Source organism: Anguilla anguilla, chromosome 8, assembly GCF_013347855.1.
Source record: "Anguilla anguilla isolate fAngAng1 chromosome 8, fAngAng1.pri, whole genome shotgun sequence".
NCBI lineage: Eukaryota > Metazoa > Chordata > Actinopteri > Anguilliformes > Anguillidae > Anguilla > Anguilla anguilla.
The window spans coordinates 4,892,319-4,918,365 of record NC_049208.1 but is presented as its reverse complement, the minus strand read 5'-3'; the positions used below and the strand labels follow the sequence as shown (position 1 = coordinate 4,918,365).

At 45.7% G+C, this 26,047-nt stretch overlaps 3 protein-coding genes, 1 long non-coding RNA gene and 3 other non-coding genes across 16 annotated transcripts; 4 read left to right on the top strand and 3 right to left on the bottom strand.

The window, feature by feature from the left end:
* Positions 1-4,919: 4,919 nt before the first annotated feature.
* zgc:66427 (uncharacterized protein LOC406256 homolog) lies at positions 4,920-12,087 on the top strand. Of its 5 annotated transcripts, XR_004766542.1 has the most exons (6): positions 4,921-5,666; positions 9,270-9,365; positions 9,915-10,020; positions 10,610-10,682; positions 10,771-11,247; positions 11,294-12,087. XR_004766542.1 is itself a non-coding variant. In XM_035429444.1 (5 exons), the coding sequence occupies exons 1-4, from the start codon at positions 5,144-5,146 to the stop codon at positions 10,665-10,667; spliced, it is 783 nt and encodes a 260-aa protein (XP_035285335.1). In that variant the 5' UTR covers positions 4,920-5,143; the 3' UTR covers positions 10,668-10,682; positions 10,774-12,087. The 5 variants fall into 5 exon arrangements, 4 of the variants coding, with proteins under 4 accessions (XP_035285335.1, XP_035285336.1, XP_035285337.1 ...); XM_035429444.1 differs by having other exon boundaries at positions 4,920-5,666; positions 10,774-12,087; XM_035429445.1 differs by having other exon boundaries at positions 4,920-5,666; positions 10,610-10,688; positions 10,774-12,087.
* A 1,862-nt stretch (positions 12,088-13,949) lies between these two features.
* trnal-uaa lies at positions 13,950-14,032 on the top strand. The gene has a single exon. It is a non-coding gene; the product is annotated as a tRNA-Leu (tRNA).
* A 311-nt stretch (positions 14,033-14,343) lies between these two features.
* trnas-aga lies at positions 14,344-14,425 on the top strand. Its single transcript has one exon. It is a non-coding gene; the product is annotated as a tRNA-Ser (tRNA).
* Positions 14,426-15,822: 1,397 nt separating this feature from the next.
* On the bottom strand, positions 15,823-17,635 carry LOC118233649. The gene is made up of 3 exons (XR_004766545.1): positions 17,210-17,635; positions 16,504-16,531; positions 15,823-16,002 (listed from the first exon to the last, which is right to left on the bottom strand). It is a non-coding gene; the product is annotated as an uncharacterized LOC118233649 (long non-coding RNA).
* On the top strand, positions 15,989-25,958 carry sdr39u1 (short chain dehydrogenase/reductase family 39U, member 1). Of its 2 annotated transcripts, XM_035429441.1 has the most exons (7): positions 20,716-20,795; positions 21,044-21,181; positions 22,214-22,320; positions 22,814-22,896; positions 23,411-23,532; positions 23,965-24,117; positions 24,352-25,958. In XM_035429441.1, the coding sequence occupies exons 2-7, from the start codon at positions 21,166-21,168 to the stop codon at positions 24,783-24,785; spliced, it is 915 nt and encodes a 304-aa protein (XP_035285332.1). In that variant the 5' UTR covers positions 20,716-20,795; positions 21,044-21,165; the 3' UTR covers positions 24,786-25,958. The 2 variants fall into 2 exon arrangements, with proteins under 2 accessions (XP_035285331.1, XP_035285332.1); XM_035429440.1 differs by lacking the exons at positions 20,716-20,795; positions 21,044-21,181 and adding an exon at positions 15,989-16,112.
* Positions 16,074-16,151, bottom strand: LOC118234776. The gene has a single exon (XR_004766720.1). It is a non-coding gene; the product is annotated as a small nucleolar RNA SNORD126 (small nucleolar RNA).
* Positions 18,561-21,035, bottom strand: LOC118233646. 5 transcript variants are annotated; one of them, XR_004766543.1, is made up of 6 exons: positions 20,865-21,025; positions 19,996-20,112; positions 19,692-19,873; positions 19,442-19,551; positions 19,259-19,330; positions 18,561-19,133 (listed from the first exon to the last, which is right to left on the bottom strand). XR_004766543.1 is itself a non-coding variant. In XM_035429447.1 (6 exons), exons 1-6 carry the CDS (start codon positions 20,656-20,658, stop codon positions 18,928-18,930), a joined length of 711 nt encoding a protein of 236 aa, XP_035285338.1. In that variant the 5' UTR covers positions 20,659-20,764; the 3' UTR covers positions 18,904-18,927. The 5 variants fall into 5 exon arrangements, 3 of the variants coding, with proteins under 3 accessions (XP_035285339.1, XP_035285340.1, XP_035285338.1); XR_004766544.1 differs by having other exon boundaries at positions 20,973-21,016; XM_035429447.1 differs by lacking the exon at positions 20,865-21,025 and adding an exon at positions 20,635-20,764 and having other exon boundaries at positions 18,904-19,133.
* Positions 25,959-26,047: the final 89 nt, after the last annotated feature.

The following is a 26,047-nucleotide window of genomic DNA, read 5'->3' as shown; positions in this document are numbered from 1 at the left end:
TCACAAAGAAGTTTCACAGAAATTTATAAATTTGCCACATGATTAGATAGAGGTAATGTAAAAAATTCCGTTTTTTTGACGTTTAAATCAGATGATTATGTCTCAGCCAGGAGAGGAGGGTGTTCATGTGATGTCACTATTGAGTTTTGAAGTGTATTGCGGCCTTATCAAATGGCAGTGTGATTTTGTTAAGCATACAGGAGAGCATTAATATATAAAAGAAAAAGCAAGGGTCCTAGTATAGAGCCTTGTGGGACTCCAAGAGAGCAGAAGGATGAGTTTGAATGAGTTGTGGCTGATCTTACAGACAGGGATTGGTTTTGGAGGTATGATGTACTCAAAGTGGTAGAAGCAGGTGATGTGTTAAAATGTTGTTTTGACAGAAGGAGTGTGTGGTTCACAGTATCAAATGCTTTCCTGATGTCTATGAATATGGCTTCAGTCATTTGCTCATTGTTAAGAGCACAGCACATGTGTTCAGGGAAGAGAAAGCAACAGATGCAGTTGAGCATTGCTGTCACAATCCAAATTGATGGTCGTTTAGATGTTGACTTTCAAGGTAGCTTGTGAGTTTCATTGTACGAATCTTTTCAAGCAACTTGTGAAAATGTTAGTGAGTCTGTAATTAGACACTAATTGTGCATCACCGGATTAAAAATTGGAGGCATTAGGTAGCGTTTCCAGTATTGAGGAAAAACTGATTTCTGAATGCACAAGTTAATCAGAGGATGAAACAATGGGAAGAAGACACTGTGCTGTTCTTTTAAGGACATACAGTAGCCGTTTCACTGTAAATGTCCTGAGCTTTTGAGTTTGCTCAGTGACATTTGTGTTTTCGAAACTGTAGAGATAGGTACTTCAGAAAAACAGCGTGTAGAATTTGTGTGTGTTTTCACTTCCCTTGAAAACGGAAATGTTAGAAACTGTAAACTAATTTAAACATTGTGCGCAAACATTGTAAAACTGCCTTCAGGATGCTTTACCTGTTTATATTCAGATTATCTATATTTGCTTATTTTTTGGGGATGACAGCTTTTTTTGTTAAATATTTGAACATGCCTGTGTGTGCATAGCTACATTTCCTGGTACAACAGCCGATATTAAGCTTTTTGCGGGCCGTGGAGTCCGGTTCCTCATCGCTGTGGTCAACAGACTACACCACCCTTTCCTCGATCCCTCGATCCCCGTTGTTGACCAGGAAGTTACTTGCCGTAACTTCCTGGTCAACAACGGTTGTGAGAAATTTTATGGGAACAGTCATGAATTAAACTATATACACTACGAGGCCAAAAGCATGTGGACACCTTACATCCAACATCTCATCCAAAATTGTGGGTATTAAATGTGGAGTTGATTTGCCTTCACTCTCCTGGGAAGGCTTTATCTGTGAATAAAATGTGATGTAAAATGACAATTGATCATATCTACGTGTCAAGTGATCTCTTATGCAAGGACATTTTAACAGAACTAAAACGTCAAAGGACAATTGACATTAAGCATGGCAATGCAAATATTTGGGAAACTCTGGACTTTTAATATTGAAAATGCTTTACCTAATGTATTAAGATTTCCTTCTTTATGTACTTGTTTGTAATGACTTGCATAATTGAAATAAAGTTTATTCATATAAAAAAGGAAGGATTTATGCTATATGTCGGAACATTGCTGCAGGGATTTGCTTCCATTCAGCCAGAAGAGCATTAGTGAGGTCAGGCACTGAATGAGTGATTAGACCGGACTCACAATTGCCTTTCCAGTTGATCCCAAAAGTGTTTGACGGGGTTAAGGTCAGGGCTCTGTGCCGGCCAGTCAAGTTCTATCACACCATTCTCGACAAAACAATTTCTATATGGACTTTGTTGTGTACCCTGAGCCTCGGAGGCGTTGTCACGCTGAAACAGGAAAGGGCCTTCCCCAAACTGTTGGGGAAGCACAGAATCATCTAGAGTGTGATTGTATGCTGTATTAAGATTTGCCTTCACTGAAACTAAGGGGCCTAGCCCAAACCATGAAAAACAACCCCAGACCAAAGGGTGTCCAGATAATTTTGGTATTATAGTGCATGTACAGCCATACTATATGAAAAGGGGCTTGGCCTTGGTGACATCTTAGTGTATATCTGAAGTTATGATACAGGGAAATGAGATGCCAATTTTTGAAACCAACTGCTACCGTCTATTTGCATTTTGCCCCCAGTTTGGAAAACCAAATCATGTTTGTAGGCCAGTCTCAGCAATATCCATGATTTTGGAACTGAAATTTAATTTTAATTTAAATCCAAACTCACCATCAAAGGGTTAAACACACACGCATGCACACGCGCACACACACACACACACACACACACACAGCTATACCTGTATGTCACATCGCTGCAAGTTGATCTCTTGATCGATGGCACTCTCAGACGTGGCCCCAGAGAATTTAACTCCTCCCCCATGGCTGAGAACAGGCTGCTGTTCGCTACATTGGCCACCTGGGGGAGACAGAGACTCCTGCAACATGTCCCATGCAGGTTGCTAACAAGGTGCTATATTGAAACTACAACAACGTTCGAATTCTGGCAACCGCCGCTCAAGTTTCCATACTAGCCCGCGTGCACGCGACAACCGTTGTAGTTTCAATATGGTAACTTAAGCCGCGTTTCCACCAAAATTACCCGGAACTTTCAGTCCCAGGAACTACTTTACCAGGAACTAAAAGGTTCCTTCAGCCAATGGTTGTCTGCGTTTCCACCGGGGTCTAAAGTACCGCGAAGATTAGGCAAATTAGCCCACTGACGTTGTCGTCGGTCCATCTGTCATATCATTTCTTCTGTAACGCCATACTACCACCGAAGTAGCCTACATTATTTTCTAATAACCGGGACAGCCCGGAGGGGTTTATTCCACTTATATACAACGGGTTACCAACAATGACTATATATGGTTACTTTTGTATTTATTGATTTTCATATATCCTCTCAAACACATTCATTAACAGCAGAAAACATGCACACGTTGTAAACAATTTGCTGTTTTATTACTTTCTCGTCGTCAGTTCCATATAGGATAATCGCAAAATGACAAGAATAGAACGAAAACTCGGACTTGCGTGAAAATGTAAATTAGTAGTGGTACAGCCACCGTTTGCTTTCCTTCGAAGTTACTGCTAGCCGAGCAGCGAAGTGTGCCCTCCAGATGCGAACCATGCACCATAAATGAGTCCATAGTCTTCCTGGTCTTTTCGTGGAATTGAAAAATGGCAGTAAAATTGAGTAAAATTACGGCAGTCTGAAAAAGCTAAAGGGAAGATTACTAGAATTAACCTGTTATTTTACCCGGATAAAAAGTGCGGAAGGTGATTTCCAGTTTGCTTGTACTGTATCACCAATGTTAATTACGCAGAACTACCGCATACCTCACATAACTGTATCAAACGTTGTGAGTCAATTACAACGGGCTAACAAAGAAAATCCGGAAGAAAATATTCAGCAACCGAATTAATCCGTTTGAATGTTTTGGTAGCCTACGTAATATGCTGTCCCAGCACGAATGCTTAGCATTTTATAAAACGAATACTAAAGCAAGAAAAGAACAGAAGAGCACACGTTATAATTCCAAGACGTTGACAGGCTATAACCAAAAGTAGGCTACTGCGCCGCATAACATACAAGTTTGATTTGAAGTTATTATGAAAATAAATTGGTTTGCCGCTGCATATTTTCAAACATGGCGGGTAATGGCGGAAAATAAATACAACACAAATGCTACGAGTACTCGACCAATCAGAAATGTTCAGCGCTGCAAGCTCCACCCAAAAGGTTCCTGTACTTTCGGAAAGTACTACCCCCCGAGCAGGAACGTTTTGGGGGGTAAAACAAAGCCCCCAGAACTAAATTTAGACCCTAGTTCCTGCGGTGGAAACGCACTGAGTTCCTCAAAAGGTTCCTAGTTCCGGGGTATAGTTCCTGCGGTGGAAACGCGGCTTTACTTTTTTAAGGCACATAGCGGCTTCGAAATTCACGGTTGACACATTAATGGGTGTAATGTATTTCGCAGAACAAAACGCGAAACTCCCTTAGGTATACGTTAACCACAGACCTTATTTTCAACAGAAGCCGAAATCCCTATGCCGGGGGAACCCATGGCGGAAGAAATTCGCAGGTTGGCCTGCAAAAAGACGCAATCACTGTAACGCTCTATTTATGCATTAGAAATTGGTTGTGCGCATCCTGTAGCGAATTAATCGCTCAAAAATAAAAATAATCACATATGTGCTGAAGCACTACAAAAACCAGACGCACGGAGGCTTCACTTGACTGTCTGAACGCTGGACACCCCTGCTTTACAAATTGAAAAAGTGAAGTTAGAGATTATTATCCAATCTGGAAAATTAGTGTTGGACATTGCTTCTCCTAATTAATAAGAATCAAATCCTATTCCAGTGGTCGTTGTCTGCCCAATTAACCACCTGAGGGGTTTAACGGATTAACAAGGATGTGGACATGTAACGCAGCAGTGTTTTACTGGAATGGCAATTTGGATAGGGTCAAAATCAGACTGATAAACACAAAAAAAGCGCTATGGGGGCAATGTGAATTTTACCATGGAACACCTACATAGAAGCGACAGGATAATTCACAAATATTTAAAGACCGGTAGGATAAGTTCTTGTAAATGAGGTCGGGTGGACGAGAGTGGGACTTTCCAGTAAACATGACTGTTTGTCCTATATTTACACTAAGCTTCCCAGATGTAATTCCCATGGCTGTTCCACGCAACGAGGGGATTTCACTATATTTAAATGCATACCTCATCGCAAAACGAGACCATTTTCTGTTTCCCGATTGGCTGGAAAAGTTCCGACAGGGTTTGACGTCAACAAGCCTTCCGATCCAAATGAAAAAAATCACTTCCTCTTTTGTGTGCTGCGCTGCGTGTCGGGAAAACGGACACAAAAGCACGGAAATGTCGAGTGGCTAGTCAAGGAACCGAAAGAAAAAAAAACACATCAAGAAACAATATCGCTTACTAGCATAAGTCATCACCTAACGTTTTTTGGAAGATATTGTTTATTGGAGAATATCTTGCAATATTCCGATAGAATACATTTTTTACTGTCGCTAACTAGTCTAGCTAGATAGCTAACACCCACGGCAGAAATGGGTACTAGAGCCAGTCGTTTCCAAGAAGAAACAGTCGCCACGGCGTTTGCGAAGGATGGCATCAAGAGGGACTCCTGCCGAAGACTTCGCAACAAGAGGCCTACTAGTTTAGTGGTGGATTTCTCGGGCAGCTTCGACCAGGACTCGGAAGTCAGTCGCAGTCGTTCAGAGGAGGGCAGCGACTCGGACCAGGGGCGTCCGACGGGCGCCGATGGAAGCCATGGTGACATAAACAGCCCAAGCAATCCCGATCAAACTACACCGGACGAGACTGGTGATGCTGGTGGGCCCGCGGATGGTGCTAACTCTGGTTCAACAGGAGACGTCAACAACGACGGTCTGTCGGTGGAGGAGACGGGCCGCATCCCCCATCGCACTTTCTCGGAGCGTCTCCCCTCCAGCCGACATACTTCCGGTCGCAGTGGATCTTCGCGAACCGCCGCACGCGCTCGGGGAAGCAACCCGCGGCCAGTCTCGGAGGCATGGATCGGTGTGTACAGGGTCAACAGCCGCCACAGCAGTGAGTAGCCTACCTTTTTCTGATATTTTAAATTTTCTGTCGTTATGTAACGCAACAGTCATTGTATCTCTATAGTGCCTAAATGTGTCATCTTGCTGCACGGTCTACCAGAAAACCTCACCCTCGCGGTCTACGAGTGCCGACATGTTTGGGAATGTTTTGCAGCTTGCTAACACACGTTGTGCGCGTGGAGGACGCGGTTTTACAGGGTCTGTGCAGTTTGTTTCCCAGAAATGAAACTCTAGCTCCCATTGTTTCCCTGTCTATGCGAGAAGCTAGGAAACAGTCATTACTTTTATGGAACCGGTAACTAGTAGGCGATGTGGTTGTCAGGTTGCTCCTGTTGAAATGACTGGTTTCTGAAAACGCCTGATTATAAGAAACAGTGACTGTTCGTTGGGCCGAAGTGGTGAAGTAATCACCAGAACTGAGGCAACTAAAGTTGCTCTTGATTTCTTCTTTTTTGTGCCAGTGTTTCATGTTTGTTTACCCTCTGCATGGCACCCTCGGAAGACCAATTCGTTTTTTCTTCAGAGCGAAGTGGCTGCATCAGTGGTTGCAAATAGCGGTCAATGAGCCCAGGTTGTCCCGAGCAAAATTGAGGAAAAAATAAACACACTTTACATCTTTAAGGAATTGATCGTTTCTGTTTCAGTAGCTCAAACATTTGATATTTTGGACCTTCAAATCAAATTAATTAGTGACAAGATGTGTATTTGGTCTTGATAACGCTATTGTCATTTCAATTGTTTATATATGTAAATATATAAATGTATATAAGGTCACACTATACGACTAAAAGTCTCTGGACATCCCTTGGTCTGGGGGCTGTTTTTTGGCTGGACCACAACAGCGGGGCCAGCCCTATAAACGCGAATGTCTGTGACTGAGTGATGAAGTTAAACCATTGGTCGGCCGGTCCAGCCATATACTAGGTTTTGACCTGGTCTTGTTATGGTTTGGGCTAGGCCCCTTAGTTCTAGTGAAGGCAAATCTTAATGCTATAGCATGCAAATACATCCTAGACAATTCTGTGCTTCTCTAACAGTTTCAGCATGACAATGCCCCTGGGCATACAGCGAGGTCCATGTAGAAATTATTTTGTCAAGAACGGTGTGGAAGAAATTGACTGGCCTTCACTGAGCCCAGACCTCAACCCCATCCAACACCTTTGAGATCAATTGGTAAAGCCAACTGCGAGCCAGGCCTAATCGCCCAATCAGTGCCCGACCTCACTAATGCTCTTCTGGCTGAATCCCTGCAGAAATGCTCCAACATCTAGCACAAAGCCTTCCCAGAAGAGTGGAGGTTGGTATAGCAGCAAAGGGTGGATCAACTCCATATTAATGTCCATAATTTTGGATGAGATATTGGATGTCAGGTGTCCACATACTTTTTACCATGTGATGTGTGTCTACTGCATATTCTTATGGTCAAAGTTCTTTGACCCCATAACGTGTTTATAAGACACAGCAGTTGAGGCAGCACATGCTGATAACTCTATGATGTCTGATCCATAGCATATGATGTCACATTCATTTTAAACATGCTTCTAGTGCTGGTTCTACACTGCAGCCTATTGTGGGTGTGGTAAAGATGCCTGAAGTTAACTTTTCATCAGCTGCAGGGTAAACATAATTAAACATAAAATAAACATTTTTAATTGCAATTCCATACACCCCCTACATAATTAAATATAATATAAACATATTTCATTGCAATTCCATACACCCCCTACATAATTAAACATAATATAAACATATTTCATTGCAATTCCATACACCCCCTACATAATTAAACATAATATAAACATATTCCCGAGGACGTGCCTTAGCGGCGCGAGGACGTGCCTTAGCGGCGCGAGGACGTGCGTTAGCGGCGCGAGGACGTGCGTTAGCGGCGCGAGGACGTGCGTTAGCGCCGCGAGGACGTGCGTTAGCGGCGCGAGGACGTGCGTTAGCGCCGCGAGGGCGTGCGTTAGCGCCGAGAGGACGTGCGTTAGCGCCGCGAGGACGTGCGTTAGCGGCGCGAGGACGTGCGTTAGCACCGCGAGGACGTGCGTTAGCGGCGCGAGGGCGTGCGTTAGCGGCGCGAGGACGTGCGTTAGCACCGCGAGGACGTGCGTTAGCGCTGAGAGGACGTGCGTTAGCGCTGAGAGGACGTGCGTTAGCGGCGCGAGGGCGTGCGTTAGCACCGCAAGGACGTGCGTTAGCACCGCAAGGACGTACGTTAGCACCGCGAGGACGTGTGTTAGCGGCGCGAGGACGTGCGTTAGCACCGCGAGGGCGTGCGTTAGCGGCGCGAGGGCGTGCGTTAGCACCGCGAGGACGTGCGTTAGCGGCGCGAGGACGTGCGTTAGCGGCGCGAGGACGTGCGTTAGCAGCGCGAGGACGTGCGTTAGCGCAGCGAGGACGTGCGCTAGCGGCGCGAGGACGTGCGTTAGCGCCGCGAGGACGTGCGTTAGCACCGCGAGGACGTGCGTTAGCGGCGCAAGGGCGTGCGTTAGCACCGCGAGGACGTGCGTTAGCACCGCGAGGACGTGTGTTAGCACCGCGAGGACGTGCGTTAGCGCCGCGAGGGCGTGCGTTAGCGGCGCGAGGACGTGCGTTAGCGCTGAGAGGACGTGCGTTAGCGCTGAGAGGACGTGCGTTAGCACCGCGAGGACGTGTCCGCGTGTGCAATCGGGAAAACCGCAGGCGTTCCTAAAGGAGTGCTGTACGACACCCACACACACGCTCTCGGGTGGTGCGCGCGTTTGTGTCTGTGCGTCTGCGTGCATGAGCGTCTGTTTGTGTGTGTGTGTGTGTGTGTGTGTGTGTGTGTGTGTGCGCGCACGTGCGTGTGTGCATGTGTGTGTGCGTGCACTTGTGTTTTCACTTGTCATGAGACTCCCAGAAGTTTGTGTGAGCAGTTTGAGGTCTCTGTGTGGGAGGGTTTTACAGTGAGGGGGCTTATTGTGTGAGGAGGGGATTCTGTATGAGGGGGTTTACTGTAGGGGCGGGGGGGGGGTCGTTTCTGTGGGAAGTGGGTCAGGTTGATTGGCCCTGGGGCTGAAATATGCCGCTGCCACAGGGCCTGGTGTGTGTGTGTGTGTGTGTGTGTGTGTGTGTGTGGTGTGGGGGGGGGGGGGGGGGCGTCTCTAATCTAGCCCCTGATTAATGTGGCAGCGTTTCCGAACCCTTAATCCTGCATTTGAGCCCCTCCAAAGCAGATTATCCTCCTGCGCAATGCCATTCCTGGGCTAATTACCCTGCCTGCTTCACCTCATTTGGGTGGGTGGGGGACTAGCAATCCTGGCCCTGGAGATTTAAAAGATTTAAATTTTACTGCGGTTTAAAGAGCTAATTACACATGTAGCTTATCTTGTTCTGTGGGTTTATACTGAAGCTGGTCTGAAGGCGCAAACTAAATCCAGCAGAACTTGAGGCTCTCCACGGATAATATTTCAGCCTTCCTGCTTCAACTGAATTTTATTATTATGATGATGATGATGATGATAATTGTTGTTGTTGTAGTTGTTGTTGTAACAATCCCTCTCTCTCTCTCTCCCATTCTCTCTCCCTCTCTCTCCCCCTCTCCCTCTCTCTCTCTCACCTCTCTCAGCCGTGCGCTGTCCGTTCTGCTCCAAGCCCTTCCCGGGAGGCCGAATCGAGGAGCATTTGCTGAGCTGCCTCACGTCCCCCCCTCTCCCGTACAACAGTGAGTGCACACGGCAGTGGTGATGACGATGACATCGATAACGATATCCCTGTGCATATGCTGGAATAGTACTCCCTGCTCTCCCTTACACGTCATTGGTTCCCCGTGTGTGCTTCACATTTGTGATTGGTTCAGAGATTCCTGATGAATTCTTCAGAAATCCTTGCATGTGTTAGACAGGTCAAGTAACCTGTCAGCTTGAAACTGCCCAAGTGCATCACGTCTGCCATATTATACTGACAAGTCTCATCCAAACCACCCTATAAAACCGACAAATTGCATTTTAACTGCCCAATTATTTTTACCAATCACATCCCAACTACCCTATTACACTGCCCTATTACGCTGACCAATGACATCCCAACTGCCATATTACACTGCCCTATTACGCTGACCAATCACATCCCAACTGCTGTACTGTGCTGACCAATCACATCCCAACTCCCTTAATTAAAATGACCAATCGCATCCCAACTGCCCTGTTACACTGGCCAATCGGATCTCGGCTGCCCTGTTGCCCTGAGCATGTGCGCTCTTCCCCTCCTGCAGTGGACACTCTGAGTAAGGACAGTGGGGAGTGCAGTATTTGCCTGGAAGACCTGCTGCAGGGGGAGACCATCGCACGCCTGGCCTGCCTCTGCGTCTATCACAAGAGGTAAGGAGTACTGCCGGTCCCTAAGACTGACACACTAGCAAGCAAATACTGCAGGTCCCTAAGAGTGACATGTTATCAGACAAAATACTGCAGGTCCCTGAGAGTGACACTCTATCAAACAAATACTGCAGGTCCCTAAGAGTGACACACTATCAAACAAATACTGCAGGTCCCTAAGAGTGACACACTATCAAACAAATACTGCAGGTCCCTAAGAGTGACACCCTATCAAAGAAATACTGCTGGTGTGCTAAGTCCACTCTTGCACTATGCAAAAATGCATTGCTAACCCTTTAGTTTTTAATTTAACAAAATATCAAATGTGTGGCAGAGGAACAAATGTATTGAACACAATGAAAACATTAAAATATGTTTTTAAACGTGAAGGAAACATGAATGTTTATATTGTAAATGAGCAACTGCACTTAATCAGTTATCCTGATCAATGTCTGTCTGATGATGATGATGGTGATGGTGATGATAATGACGTGCATGATGATGATGATGGTGGTGGTGGTGGTGGTGATGGTGATGATGATAATGATAATGACGAACGTGATGATGATGACAACGAGTTGTTTTTCTACAGTTGTATTGATTCTTGGTGCAAGGTGAAGGCCTGTTGTCCAGAACACCCCTTCGACTGAAACCCCTTCAGTTCTGTGAGTGTGAGTTCACGTGTTTTTGAGAATCGGTTTGTTTTTTCTGTTCCTGGACCGTTTAAATTATTAAATTGTCTGTTTTTTTCAGCAGGCCGGTCTTGGTGTGGAACTCTGGCAACAATGAAAATGGGGGTGGGGGAAGGGGGAAGTGGGGGTGCGGCAAGAAGAACGGAACAAAGAAAGAAAAAAAAACCAAAAGAGCGTCAGCCGCTGTAGCCTTCTGGAAAGACGAGGAGACCACTGACAACAGCTACTTCCTTCAAAATGGGTCACTCCAGCCAATCACACATCAACTACACATCAGCATCATCACAAGGATCAAATGAAACCAGTGCCAGGCTCATTGTGACAGACAGACGGACCCATTTTTTTAATCTCCTTTTTATTTCCAAGAGGTTTTTTTTTTTTTTTAAGGAGGGTGGGTGGGGGTCACTGTATTTTGTTTGAACCTCTGAGTGGCTGTGTATGGCTAGCTGCTAGGCCGCTATATGAGTTTCTGGGTGGCTGTGTCTGCGGCTAGCCGCTATTTCAGTATTCAAGTCCCTGAGTGGCTGTGTATAGCTAGGTGCTAGGCTGGTATTTGGGGTCCCTGAGTGGCTGTCTACAGCTAGCCACTATATTAGTCTCTGATTGGCTGCCTATGGCTAGCCGCTAGTTTGGTATTCGAGTCCCTGAGTGGCTGTGTATAGCTAGGCGCTAGGCCGGTATTCGGGGTCCCTGAGTGGCTGTGTCTTCAGCTAGCCACTATATTAGTCTCTGATTGGCTGCCTATGGCTAGCTGCTATATGAGTCTCTGATTGGCTGCCTATGGCTAGCCGCTATATGAGTCTCTGATTGGCTGCCTATGGCTAGCCGCTAGGCCGCTATATGAGTCCGTCTCCTCTGCTTTCCATGGAGGCTTCCTCACTCCTTCCTCTGCACCCGGGGGGGGGCGGGCGTAAAGCATCATTTCATCCCTTCTTCCCCAAACTCCCAAAGTTGAGACAATCGTGTTCCTGTCTCCGTCTGGGACGTGGACGTGGGGGCTGGGGCCCCCCCCTTTTTTTAAAAACTGAGGGCTGTGTTTCGCCGTAGGGACTTTACAGTCTCGCTCACGTGAAGCACTTTAAAAGTGAAAATGTGTTTCGAGCCTTAATGTCTGGCTTTAGCCCCACCAAGCACAGTTTTTTTTTTTTTTTTTTTTTTTTACATTTTCTGTTCCATGTCTTCACGTAATGTCACTGGGTTTGCGTTTCGTGCTACATAGAGGGTACCCATGCCAAAATTTCTTCAGAAATGTCGGGTGAGGGCGAGGGCGGGGTGGGAGGGGGGGTGCAATAATGACATTGATTGGAAAGTGATTCCTGTGCATAGCGAGTAATTTATTTTTCTTGCCACCTTTCTGTATTATCACCCTTTGGATAAATGGGTGTGTGTGGATATGTGTAGGTATGTGTGTGGGCATCTTACTGTATTTATAGGCTCTTTTGTGTGCCAAAGCTTAGTGTAGTATTACCCAAGCCTCAGTGTGTTCAGAAGAACCAGTGATTTCCATGAGGTGGACGGGGCTTGTTATGAGAGATGGGTGGGGTGGGCGGGACTTGTTATGAGAGATGGGTGGGGTGGGCGGGGCTTGCTATGAGAGATGGGTGGGGTGGGCGGGGCTTGCCGTGAGCAATGGGTGGGGTTGGCGGGGCTTGCCGTGAGCGATGGGTGGGGTAGGGCAGGGCTTGCTATGACGGACAGATGGGAGGGGTGGGCGGAGCTTGCCATGTTGGGTGGAGTGGGGCTTGCCATGTGAGATGTGTGGGGTTGGGTTGGGGGGGGGGGGGGGGGTGGGAATTGGCAGGCGATGGGGCGTGTCCACTCCCTAATGACTCTGCCATATGTCTACTGTCTGATCTGTTGCTGGATTTAGTTTCTGCCAGACAGACAGCTGTAATGAACCACATGATTAACATATAATTACATTCACAAGGCGGCAAGAGGGGCAGACCACTGTCTTGCATCCGAGAGGTTTATTTAATTTCAAAAATTAGCTTGATCTTGATTAACTCATTTGAAATATTTTTTTTTTAAATGTGTGCAGTGCCAAAAAGCAGCGGCCTTTCGTTCACCGTGAACGGGGAATGCCAGTCTGCGTGGATGAAATGGCTGCAGGTGCGCGTCTTCGCAGGTATGTCGATCATACCTGTGCAGGTGAATAGACCCTCTGAAGCTTTACATTTCAAGAGGGGAACTTTGTGATCCTGTACAGATAACAAACACCACTTTTGCAGAGGTGACTCCCAATCCTGGTTTAAAATTTTTTTAAAAAGAAGAAACTGACAGGCTTGTGATGATGTGTACACCAGACGGTGAATAAAAATAGACAATCTTTCAGATCCCCCCTTCCTCTGACAGACCGACACATGGTGCAATAGGGTAACCTTTTCGTTTGTCCCCTGTTGTGTGTCCTGGGCGTTTTTCCTCTTTGCCAAATTTCGGGTATGAGAAAAAGATACAACCACGTGCTTGGCATCAGAATTCAGTCTTCTTCGTGGTTTCGACAAAGCGGTCGTTTCCATGGGAGCACGAGCCGGGGTCGGGGCCTCGCATTTTTAGGTATTTGAATGAATTCATAAATGCGCAATTAAGTAAACGTGTACAAGCATAGAGAGACAATCTTTCCTCCACTCTGCATCTATTTAACAACCGAGTATTTATTGAATTGTAAATATTTCTTGCTCAATTTGTCATTTGGTTTTGACTCTGATACCGTTTATATGCCTGAATCTTTTGTATGTCAAAAAAGTTGTTTTGTATGTATTTTTATAATAAATATGCTTACTGTGTGAGACCTGTGTGGCAGCATCTGTGATTGTGCGTACTCTGTGTGCGCGTGAGCATGCGCCTGCGTGTACGTACGTACGTGCCTGGGAATGCCTGTGAGAGGACGGAAGAAACACCAGGGGTGCAACAGTCACTGTCTTGTGCTTCTCATATCTACAGAAAGCTTCGAAATTCCGCGTATCTGCCGCTCACCTGTAATAATGTGCGGTTACGTTTACCCCATAGATTCCATGTAGCAAATTTCTTATTTTTGGACTAACAATTCGTTTCACCTTCCCACACCCATCGCTAAAACGCTCCGTGGAAGAGGGAGAAGGGCAGCGTCGTTTTCCTGTGATATCACGGAAGTAGCTCGCTATCGAAGTATCGAAGCGATTCGGGTGAATTATCTGATTGTCGTTTATGCAGGTATTATATCAGAGTAAAACAGCACGTAGTGAGGGGGTGGACGTTCGCACCAGGATGGCCGAGTGGTTAAGGCGTTGGACTTAAGATCCAATGGACGTATGTCCGCGTGGGTTCGAACCCCACTTCTGGTATGACTCCCTTTTAACCCATTACTTAAACTGAACGCAATATTTGCGACAAATTTCGAGGGGCGCCAGAAGTAGATTTACGATTAAGAGTGCATTACTGTATTGTCAAACGTATTCCGTATTAACCCCGTAAGATTTATGATTTCAATTATGTGATCGAATGTTCTTAACTGAGCTGGTGTCACAATCGCTACTGGTAATTGACAGCGATGGAAAACTGACTTCGAGTTTTGCATTCCAGAATTCTTCGAGCGGATCGTAGTTAAATTTTTTTCTACGCACCATATAAAATAAATGCAGAATTTTGTTTCTATGTAGTCGTGGCCGAGTGGTTAAGGCGATGGACTAGAAATCCATTGGGGTCTCCCCGCGCAGGTTCGAATCCTGCCGACTACGAAATCGTGTTTTTTTTGGTACTGGGAGCGGTATAAACAACTCAGCAAAATCTATAACATGAACGTGAAGGTACATGGCCATGCAATCTTCTCATCCAACCGCAGAGACTTCACTGAGCAGTGGACTTGTACATAACCTAGTACACCAGATGTTTTGGCTTCATTTTGTCAGACCATCACTTTTGGGGAAGTGGAAAGCAGGAGGATAATCAAACAGCCAATAATGACCAGGTATGAAGGTACAGTAAGGGAGTTATTGAATTATGACTGGGTACAGGGCGTTCACAGTCCTTTTCCACAGCACCTCACATCCTCTTGGATAAAAACGTTCTGACTAGTTTAGGGCCACAAAGTTATTTACCCCACTATACACTGTCGTCACAAACTTATCCACTGAAAATGTATACGCACTGGTTTTGTAGGTTAATGTACTGAGGTCTCGGTCGGTTGTCACACTGGCGAGTAATCCAGCCTCTGCTTAATATTACATTACAGGCATTTAGCAGACGCTCTTATCCAGAGCAACTTACACAACTTTTACATAGCATTTTACATTGTATCCATTTATACAGCTGGATATATACTGAAGCAATTTCAGTTAGGTACCTTGCTCAATGGTACAACGGCAGAGTACCCTTTCGGTTACAAGTCCAGTTCCTTACCCACTGTGCTACACTCCGTCCGATGCACGGCATAAGCCTTTAGGTGAAGTAGATCTGGATAAATGCGGGCTCGTACTGAATAACGGCCACCAGGGCAGTAGAAGCATTCTCAGCCACCATTATTGCAGGGGTGGGAAATTCTGGTTGTGGAGGGCCGGTGCGTTTGCTGGTTTTTGTCCCCACCGATTACCCTGGCTAAATAAACTAGCTGGCAGCACATACCAACACTGATCCACTCATAGATTAGGTCAGCGTTTCCCAACCCTGGTCCAGGAGACCCTCTGTATATATGCAGCCTTTTGCTCCAACCATAAGTGCCGGATTATAATGAGCCGTTAACTCTTAAGATACTAATTTCTTAATTTGACTTTTTACATCTATTGAAGGATGATTTACCTTTTTTTATTTATTTCACCTTTATTTGACCAGGCAAATCATTAAGAACAAATTCTTATTTACATTGAAGCCACATTATGCTAGAAATAGCCATGTCATAACTGAGAAACACTGGATTAGATCACAGTATAACATTTCATAGTGACAGTCTTCAGCAGCTAAATAAAACAAACTTCAGTCCACGTGCCTAAATAATGTGTTCGGGTTAGGAGAGGGGGGTGGGGGGGGTGTTCAATACATTGCAATTCTACATTCCCCTTCACACTGATATAAAATCCCAGGGGAAGGGGGAGGGCAGTATTGTGAATACTGCAATAATTCCACAGAATCACAGCAATTATTTATTTTTTTTAAATGACGTTTATTTATATACCAATAACAACTAGTCAATGAACAAAAATCACCCCCAATGAGATCCACCAGTTTGTTCTCTTAACATTCGTTCCACCAGCAGTGACTTTGTCTTGGTTTTTCCCCCACAGTCTGTGGCAGACTCTCCTCACCAGGGTGACCCCAGCACCTGAGAAAGGAGGGGACATTAAGTACGACGCGGCTTTCCGGTTTTTCGCGAGCTGCGCGCATTGCCCACGGGACTTGCTCAGTGCATGTGCATAATCACAGGATTCTCAGGTGAAACACGGACTGACATGCAACTCATCACTGCAAAAGTCACACACTGGGCTAGCTTACGCACAGCCATTTCACGAAGCAGCACTGCACTCGCAGAGTCACCCCCGACGTTATATTAAACCCCTCAGGGATCATCAACTCTGGCCCTCGAATCCAAATCCAGCCCTGGTTTTCTTTTCTCCAGGGTAATTAGTGCTACTGATTGGCCGGACTGTCTTCACACCTGACTTCCAGGCAAAGGGAGGGTGGAAAACTGGCAGTTCTTGGCCCTCGAGGACCGCGAGTTGCTGATCCCTGCTGCCTAAATACTTAACACTGTAGTCACTGTGTCCGTCTGATCAGCAACTACATCATTTGCACCATTGGCATGGGGACCATGAGAGGAACTTACCGGATGAACAGATTAGCTGGAGGTCAGTCTGCAGAGGACGGAAAAAAAATCAGCAGCATTAATATTTTGCAAACAAGTGTTTTAATGTTCAGACGTTTACACATTTACATTGGCTTAACCGCTAATGGGAGGCAGCGGTGGCGCCTCCTGGTGGCCAGACCCGGTCAGTGCAGTGAATAATAATCACGAAAATCATCTGAAACACGGACTCACATGCAGCTCATCATTCCGGGCCTTGTGCGTACGCGGTCACTAAATAAGCAGGACGCCAAAAACGTCAAATTAACGATAAACTGGAGATGTTCGTGGTCTTTACTAAGGTAAACCGCTAATATACTCGGTGCCTTGTCTAACCACTTGGTAGGTGCAATTACGTGCATGTGCCTTTTGCAAGAGCATCCGGTGTTTATAGCCGGCAAAAAAATTTGTTTTGCGCAGTGTTAGCGGTTTGTTCCACCTGAAACCAATCCGCAGTTTTGGCTCCTACAGAAGCCTATAATTTACAGCATATCGAAAGACTACCACATCTGGAAACGATTATGCACCTGCTATCCTAGCTTTAAAAATAAAAAAATAAAAGTACCGCGAGAACAAGCGTGGACTATCGTTACACGTTCTATAGCCTACTCCCGTTCTTTACCTTGAACCACACACCAAACAAAATGCATAAATCATTCTTTAGCGAGTTAATCCAAAATGTACTTACCACGCTCGTTTCCTTTGTGATGTCGGGCCAGACAAACGCTAGCCATTTAGCAGTTAGCCTGCTAACTACCGTTAGCAACTCGAGCTGATAAATCTATCATAATAAGAACAAGTGAACACAGTCCGCAGACGTAAAATAATACATTTGAGAACTACCGTTTTGATACATGTCGCTTGCCAGTTCACTAGTGGCCTATAGCAAATAATTACGTCTTTTACAAAGGCCTGGACCATTTGATTCCATCAACAACAAACATTACGAATTACAGGTTAAAGCAGTAAAGTAGTGTGTAGTAAAGAGGGAAGAAATCACTATTAAATGTGCCATGCCGTAAGCTATTTTGCTCAACTTCAATTATCTAGAACTGTATAGCGCCTACACTACCCTCTCACCCACGAGGTTGGGTGAAAAGACCGGATAATGGCCAGCGCGTCTCTTATTATCTTCTAATCAAACCACGTGTTTGCTTTGCGTTTCCGGATACCTACGCTCGCGCAGGGTAAACAGCTCTGCCACTGCAGGAAGCACAGTTCTCAATAAATGCGTTATAACGTTAAATGCATAAAGTTGTCTACCGAGATAGTACTGCGGACGTTCAGACATTTGAACTTTAACGTGTTCAGTTATTATTGATACAAAATATATCCTCGTTATTGTGCACTTATATTGTATTGTCTGCTGTAGAAAAATACTGTTTATTGATAATGACAGTAATTCATATTACATCTATACTAAGGATTATATATAGTATATAAGGTGTCTGCAAATCTCAAAATAAATGTATTTATTAATAGTATTTGAAAAAACAACGCCATACTAAAATTGACCATAAAATGAGAAATAGCTTCTGAAAATGCTGACACAATGTTGTTTTAATCTACGCTGGTGTGCTCACCTGAAAGAGAATTAGCTTCATAAACTGTGTCCCAAATGGCATTCTGCATCACATGCTCTATCTGTGCTTCCTACGAGCAATGGCTATTCAAAGTCTTTTAACCGATTCAAACTCTTGCCTATTTATGTACAGCATGTTACTGTTCTATCTAAGAGAACCAGTTCGTTTGGACCTGCTCACCTAAAGAAGCTGTTCGTTTGACTCACACATATCTCTCTGTTGACTTTTTCTCAGGTTCCATCAAAGCCTCAAATTGCACATTCGAGCAGATTAGCATTCATGTGTCAGCCCTGTACCATTTTCTTATAAATTAAATTTATGATAGCAAACACATTACATTTATTTTGGCAGACGCTTTTATCCAAAGCGACATACAATAAGTGCATACCGAAGGTCACTGGAACAACTACAAAACACAGGTCTGATAAGGTACAATACTCATTTTGTAAGTTATTCATAGGCATGAGCACATTAAGTCCAGTTCACACAGTAAACATTACGCTGACCAAACCTATGCTAAGTCAAACTAGGGGGCATTACAAGCTGCAACATCAAGATAATGATACAAAGTACAATGATACAAAACACATTATGGTAAAGAGCCAAGCATGGCCTGCTGTACAGGAATTACATCATGGCCTTCTTGGCTCTTGGCAATATAATGTCTACTTTACTGCCTGATATCTGTAATTTAGGTTAATTACATTTTCTAAGTGAAATAAGAAAAAAAAGAATTTAAAATAAAATTTTTTAATGTATTTACATGTAAAAATATACAAATGCTAAAAATGTATAAATAACTGTACATATGAATTTTTTTAAATTAACTTTCGGGGCAACAAAAACAAAGAAATTTTTTGTCCTGCTCCTCTTCCTCCTCATGCCAGCCGACACATTTTGAGTGGAACCAGCGCTCACAGGATTTACAGGCAACCCATGACACCACCATGCCATCTTCGCCAGGGGGCTCAGCCTTGCCGCAGCCACAGCATCGGCTGAGGCTTTCCCCCCAATTTAATGATGTGCTGTCTACAGAGAAAAAGAAGAGGAAACATGAATTTTTTCTCCTGTGCCATCACATGCCGAATTCACAGGAAGCATATTACTGAAATATTTGTAATATGCTGCATACTGTTAATCCAAAGCATAATCACCTGTGGGTGGTGTCATGGGCCTGGCAAGCGCTGGTTCACCAGAGGAGGACGGCAAGGGCTGTGTCTCTGTTACTGAAGGGGGAAAAAAGCAATGAATGGATGCATAGTTTCATTGCGCTTTCTGCTTTTTATTAATTGCATACGGTGGTATGTTTTTTTTTTTCCTGGCACACATGGCTCTACCTCTATCAATGATATTCGGCGTCCTCATAGTGAGCTCCGCACGGTGACGCCGGCGGAAGTTTCTCCACCAGGTCCGGGAGAGGGGTTTGGCCTGTGGATCTCTCTCCCTCCTGGTGACGAGATGAGATTTACTTACTTAATTTCCAGGTAGGAATTTCAGTGTAATCGGCAGCAATACAAACAGACGTATTGGCACAGGAACAATCGCACTGCTGTAGAACAGAACTTGATCAAGATTTTTTTTCTGTACCTGATGGATGTGCCAAATGCCACACACTGCGATCGACTGAGAGGGTGGCCATGGCTTGCCATATACTGGCAGTAGCGGACCACGGACAGCTCGTCTGATTTTGATAAAATCGGCCGTGGTCCGCCAGTTACACCATGGCTCACCCTCCCTTTGACCCGGTCTGCCAGCGTTGACCGTGGGACCTACGTTTGAGAAGATGAGAAGAAGGGAATATAGATTTTTAAAACTTCTTGAAATATTTTACACACCAAAATACAATTAAAATATGCAGTAAACGAGAAAGCGCATTCACAAAGTTTTCTACCTGGTAGAGCCTGACTGCCTCCCTCACCATCATCCCTTCCATGCATGCCTCAATAGCGCTACGCATGGCTTCCTCACTCCACAAGCACCTTTTCTTGCACGTTTTAGCCTTTCTCATCTGAAAAAAAAATGTATAACAATATATTTCTGCAATTTTATCGCCTATTGGGTCTAATGTATTAGACAGCCATTGTGTTTTAAAACATCATTCATTTCGACTAGACTAGACTTAGACTAATATAGCCTGTCAAAAAGCGAATGTCAGTATCCGCAATTTCAGCCATCGAGAGCAGAACAACTTCCTGCGCCGTTCGTTGGGATAGGAAATTTTCTCAGACACATTTATTTGTATATTTAAGGTTAATATGAGAAAAGGCGGTGCTTATCGGCATTTTCAGCAACCCGTACCGGTACCAGAGACTGTAAGACCGGTACCGATTGTCTGACTTGACCTTAGTCACCGGAAGCAAAATAGCCGTTAGGACAGCTCTGTTGTAAATCGTGAGCGATCATCGTGAAATTTATTTTCATCGTCGCAATTTAGGAATTCCGAGTTCGTTCTACGTGAAAAAGTTAATATTGTAAACGAGGACATTTTTGACATTTAGACAGTTTATTATGTGTACTTTCACGGACTTACCTTTCGTCCGTTAACGGCTTTCATTTATTTCAAATAAATATGAATTAAATACGTTGGTGTTTGAAGTGGTCCGATACACGTCCCCCCTTGCGGGTGCTCTCACTCTACTGATCTTGGACTCACGCAGTAACCAGCGGAAAGACAATATTTTATTTTAAAAGGTCTGCCATTAGCATCCCTAATAAATAAATAAATATTTTAAGACGTCATAGGAATACTACAATACAAACCTGGTGGAGAGGGAACTATTATATTTGTTTGGAAAATCCTACATTCTATATTTCTTCACATACTTGTTTACCAGAATTATTTAATTCAGTTATTAGTATTGCCCTTACAGCTATGGCGGTACACTCCCTCAATTTCTGTAGTTCCTCGAGTACCATGTGACTTTGTTGCGTTTCCACAGTTCGGTGGCTGTTTCAGTACGGAAGTTGAATGATATTCAACGTGAGCTGACAACTGAACGAAGCTTCGTCTGGTTCACTCATAATACCCGCCCGTGCTGGCAGGAAAGCTGAAACGGGCAGAATGAGAGTTATTATAGGTAGCTATGTCGCTTAAAACGTTGCTTCACCTTGGGAATCTCAGTGATATATTTTGCATGAAACTTTTTGCTTGGGTGCTGCATTAGGTAATTGTGCCTTAGCTAGTTAGCCAATAACAAATCAGCGTGCTGTCGTTCACCATCACCGTTTTGGAAGTACAGTTTACTGCAACCTTGTGATTGCATTAATGTGCGATTGGTGCATGTTTTCGCGAAGGTCGCACCACTGTCACACTGACAATAACCTTCGATGGAGGAGTTCTTAACGGCACGGCTTTGGACGCATGCGCACTGTTGTCAAGCGCATTTCCACTGACTAGCATTACTATATAGCATAGACATTACAGGGTTAACGCGTTGCATGTTATTGGTAACAGCATTCATAAAGCTATAGTGGCTAAACAGCGCTGTATTTGTTCACGAGCAGTCATTAATACAGGATAAATGTGTGCAGACCCACTAGTTTGTGTATCACCTGGATGGGTCGGTATCTGACTGAGATGATCATGTATCCATATCTGTGTAACGAAACGAGTACATTAATTAACCTGTACAGCTCCGACGTGTATCATTAATAGGGTAGGTATGCTACACACCTCAGACCTCATCAAAAGTCAGCAAAAAATCTATGTTATTTTGTATCATTGCCCAGTAACATTTAGCCTATTTTACAATTATGTTCTGCATAGGGGAACTGCTTTTTGGGCACAGAGACATCAGTATGAATGCTTTCTGTGCATTGAAATGAGTGAAGTCAGGTGAGGCAGTGAAGGCAATGTAACTACCCTGACTGCACACCACTGATAATACTGTTAAACCACGTTTCATAAACAGCTGTTTCTCAGGGCTTCCTGTCAATAAGTTATGATGATGATGATGATGATGATGAAGGAATGATGACTGTTTTGGTGCAGGTGGAGGTTCTGGGTTTGCAGTGGTGATGATGACGATGATGACTGTTTTGATGCAGGTGGAGGTTCTGGGTTTGCAGTGATGATGATGATGATGATGATGATGACTGTTTTGATGCAGGTGGAGGTTCTGGGTTTGTGGGTCGAGAGCTAACCCGGTTGTTGCGCAAGAGAGGTCACGAGGTCACCATAGTTTCCCGCCAGCCTGGCCCTGACAGGATCACATGGGTATGATGACCCCCAGAGAAGCAGACGGACTCACTTCTCTTCTAACTCCATCTCTGTTTTATCTCACTTAGTCCATATCTCACTCTCACCCACTAAGTCTCTCACTCAATCTCTCTCATTTAATCTCTCACACTCCCGCTCACTCCATGTCTCGATCTCACTCACTTCATCTCTCTCTCAGTCTCACTTAGCCCATATCTCACTCTCACGCACTAAATCTCTCGCTCTATCTCTCCCATTTAATCTCTCTCTCACTCCATCCCTCCCATTTAATCTCTCTCTCACTCCATCCCTCCCATTTAATCTCTCTCACTCCATCCCACCCACTTAATCTCTCTCTCACTCCATCCCTCCCACTTAATCTCTCTCTCACTCCATCCCACCCACTTAATCTCTCTCTCACTCCATCCCTCCCACTTAATCTCTCTCTCACTCCATCCCTCTCGTTCAATCTCTCCCTCACTCCTGCCCTCCCTCCTGTGTTTGACTGCAGGATGATTTGGACGCCGACGGCCTCCCACCATGTGAGGGCGCTGTTAATCTGGCCGGAGAGAATCTCATGAACCCCCTGCGCTGGTGAGACTTGCGTCCTTCACCTGACCTATGGATCACAGACGGCTCCGGTCAGTTGTCTTTTAGATCGGTGACACAAGGAAAGGAAGGAGGGCACACACTGCTTCAGAACATTCCCATGGGGCCGTGGGCTCGCTATACGTATAAGGTCAAAGGTCAAGTCATGGTGATGACACCAAAGTGCGTTCCAGGTTTAACTAATTTTACTGGTACTGCACTCGCCCACATACTTAAGTGTTGCATACTTACCTGTACGGAGTGTTCACCTGTGTGCTGTGCTCACCTGTGTACACCACAGTACAGAACACAGCCTTTTCTCTCTTGCTGTGTGTCATGCATGTAGTACACAATGAACCGCAGTGTGGGGCTGCATTTTTTTGAAAAATGTTTTCAACTTCTCTGTCTCGATTCCTCCCCTCCTCTTCTTTCTCTCTCGGATCTGTTCCTCTATTCCTCCTTCCCTTTCTCTCTCCCGCCCTCCGTCTCTCCGCTCCCTCTGCCCCTCACACTCTTCAAGGTGGAATGAGAGTTATAAGAAGGACCTGTTCTCCAGTCGCATTGATACGACCAGAACTCTGGCCCGGGCGATAAGCTCCGCCCCCACGCCCCCCCGGTCGTGGGTCCTGGTCACTGGTGTGGGTGAGCCTCACTGGCACCTGCTAAAACACCTCACAGCCGTATTGTATAGCATTTGAGCTAGTGCTGTGCGATTTAGCGCAACGATAATTATCGAATGAAATGGGAATCACCGGCACTATGTACTGTGTTCCCTTTCGTTTAGTTCTCTCTTCAATTACACCAGATGTGGTAGTAAGCATCCCACGGCCTCTGAAGTTTGCGTGTTTACTACCGCATCAGGTATAGTTAAAGAGAAAAAGACAAATGTCTGTTATATTGCATGAGAAAATTGTCATTGCGCTATATCACTCAGCCCGAGTTGGAGTGATCGTTTCCTGTCACGTCAGATCTTCATGTCACTGGGGGGTTTTGCTGGTCAGACACGGGCTCAGTAATCACGAATGAAATGTAAAAGTGGAGACGTAATTCAGAGGTTTCCATGCCTCAACTCAGCGTGCTACAAGCCAAGCCAGACGGCCCTGTACACGGAGGACAGCGAGTGGACGCCCTTTGACCTCTTGTCCCAGCTGGTGAAGGAGTGGGAGGAAGCGGGACGTCTCTCTGACGACGTCGCCGCGACGACCAGACAGGTGGTGATCAGGCCAGGTGAGAGCAGGAGTGTGTGTGTGTCCTGGGACAGACTTGGGGGAAATAGTGGGGATATGTTTATCTCAAATACTTTAGATCAGGGTGAACGACTCAAATGCTAGGGGGGCTGGTATATATATATATATATATATATATATAAAGTATAAAAATATTTGACCCAGGTCAGATCACAGCATGTGTTTCCATTTTCACTGATGGGGATTTTTGTTTTTCCCGAACATCCTCCACCAGGGGCGGTTTTGGGGCGGGACGGGGGAGCCATGAAGCAGATGCTGACCCCATTCTGGCTGGGACTGGGGGGCACCTTGGGGTCGGGTCAGCAGCCTTTCCCCTGGATCCACGTTTCGGACCTGGCGGGAATAATCGCCCACTCCCTGGAGGCCCCCCCTCCTGCCCCCCCCACGGCTGACGGTCCGGAGGTCCTGAACGGGGTGGCCCCCGCCCTCAACACAAACCGGGAGTTCACCGAGGCCCTGGGCCGGGCCCTGGGCCGCCCCACCCTGTTCCCCGTGCCCGGTTTCATCATGCGGGCGCTGATGGGCGCCGAGCGGGCCGTCGTGCTCATGGAGGGCCAGCGGGTGGCGCCCAAGAGGACTCTGGAGTCAGGGTACGAGTACCAGTACCCAGACCTGCGTGCCGCCCTGGGGGAGATAGTTGGGAGATGATGCCCGCTACCTGGCCCGTGATGGGTTCAACGCTGCTGTTAACTCCACCCACGACCCCGCCAAGACCCCGTCAACCCTTCCCACAAACACCTCAGTCCAACCCAAATCCTGCTCAAACTCCCGACCAAGATGCCATCAACCCTTCTCACAAATCCCTCAATCCATCTACAACGCCGCTGAAACCCGAACCAAGACTCCATCAACCCTTCCCACAAACACCTCAGTCCAACTACAACCCCACTCAAACTCCCAACCAAGACTCCATCAACCCTTCCCACAAACACCTCAATCCAACCACAACCCCGCTGAAACCCAAACCAAGACTCCATCAACCCTTCCCACAAACACCTCAGTCCAACTACAACCCCACTCAAACTCCCAACCAAGACTCCATCAACCCTTCCCACAAACCCCTCACCACAACCACAAACGCCTCAATCCCACCGACAACCGCCTTGGCTCCATTAACCACAGCCTTGACCCTGCCCACAGCCCCACTGGCCCATCCACATCCACGCCCTCAACCCTGCCAACAACTCCGCTGACTCCACCCCAACACCACCTCCACAATGACATCTCCTGAACTCCACCACCGGCCCCTTGGTGGGGTTAGGTGTGACTGTGTTCTGCATGGAGATGCTTGACCTTGGTTCTGGAGCAGCCAAACCTTGGTTTTGCGGGTAGTTAGGCCGAATCTGTGAATCTGACAGTGTGTGCAGTAAACCAGGGCATGTGAAGGTACCTAATGTTGGTTGTCTGATTTGAGTGTTGATTCTGTCTGATTAATGCTGGATGCCTGATTAAAGTGCATTTTAAAGACATACTTGCCTGTAGCTACAGGCAGGAGAGAGCTGTTATTCATGCTGAGGGCTGCTAGAGAATAAACCTACACACTACAGAAGGGTCTCAGCACAAATTGCAGATTTAAAATTTCAGAAAATAAATGATGAAAAAGTGCTGAAGTACGTATGCAGATGAGTAAATGTATAAAGGTGCAAAGGTGCTTTCTATGCTGTGGCCTAGGATCTATAAACCACCATTTCCAGGTTTCCATCTAAGGAACATCTGCCATTCTTAGGATGCAAAATTTGAACACGTGGAACATGAATCACCACAAGTTGTGAGTGTTCATTTTGCCTTCGCTATCCAATAAACAGTGTTTCCAACACGGTGGTCAGTGTCACTGTCCATATCTCTGTATCTGGGGACTTACTGTGCTTTGTCTGGCAGTAATCTGTGTGTACACCTTGTATGTTTGTGCG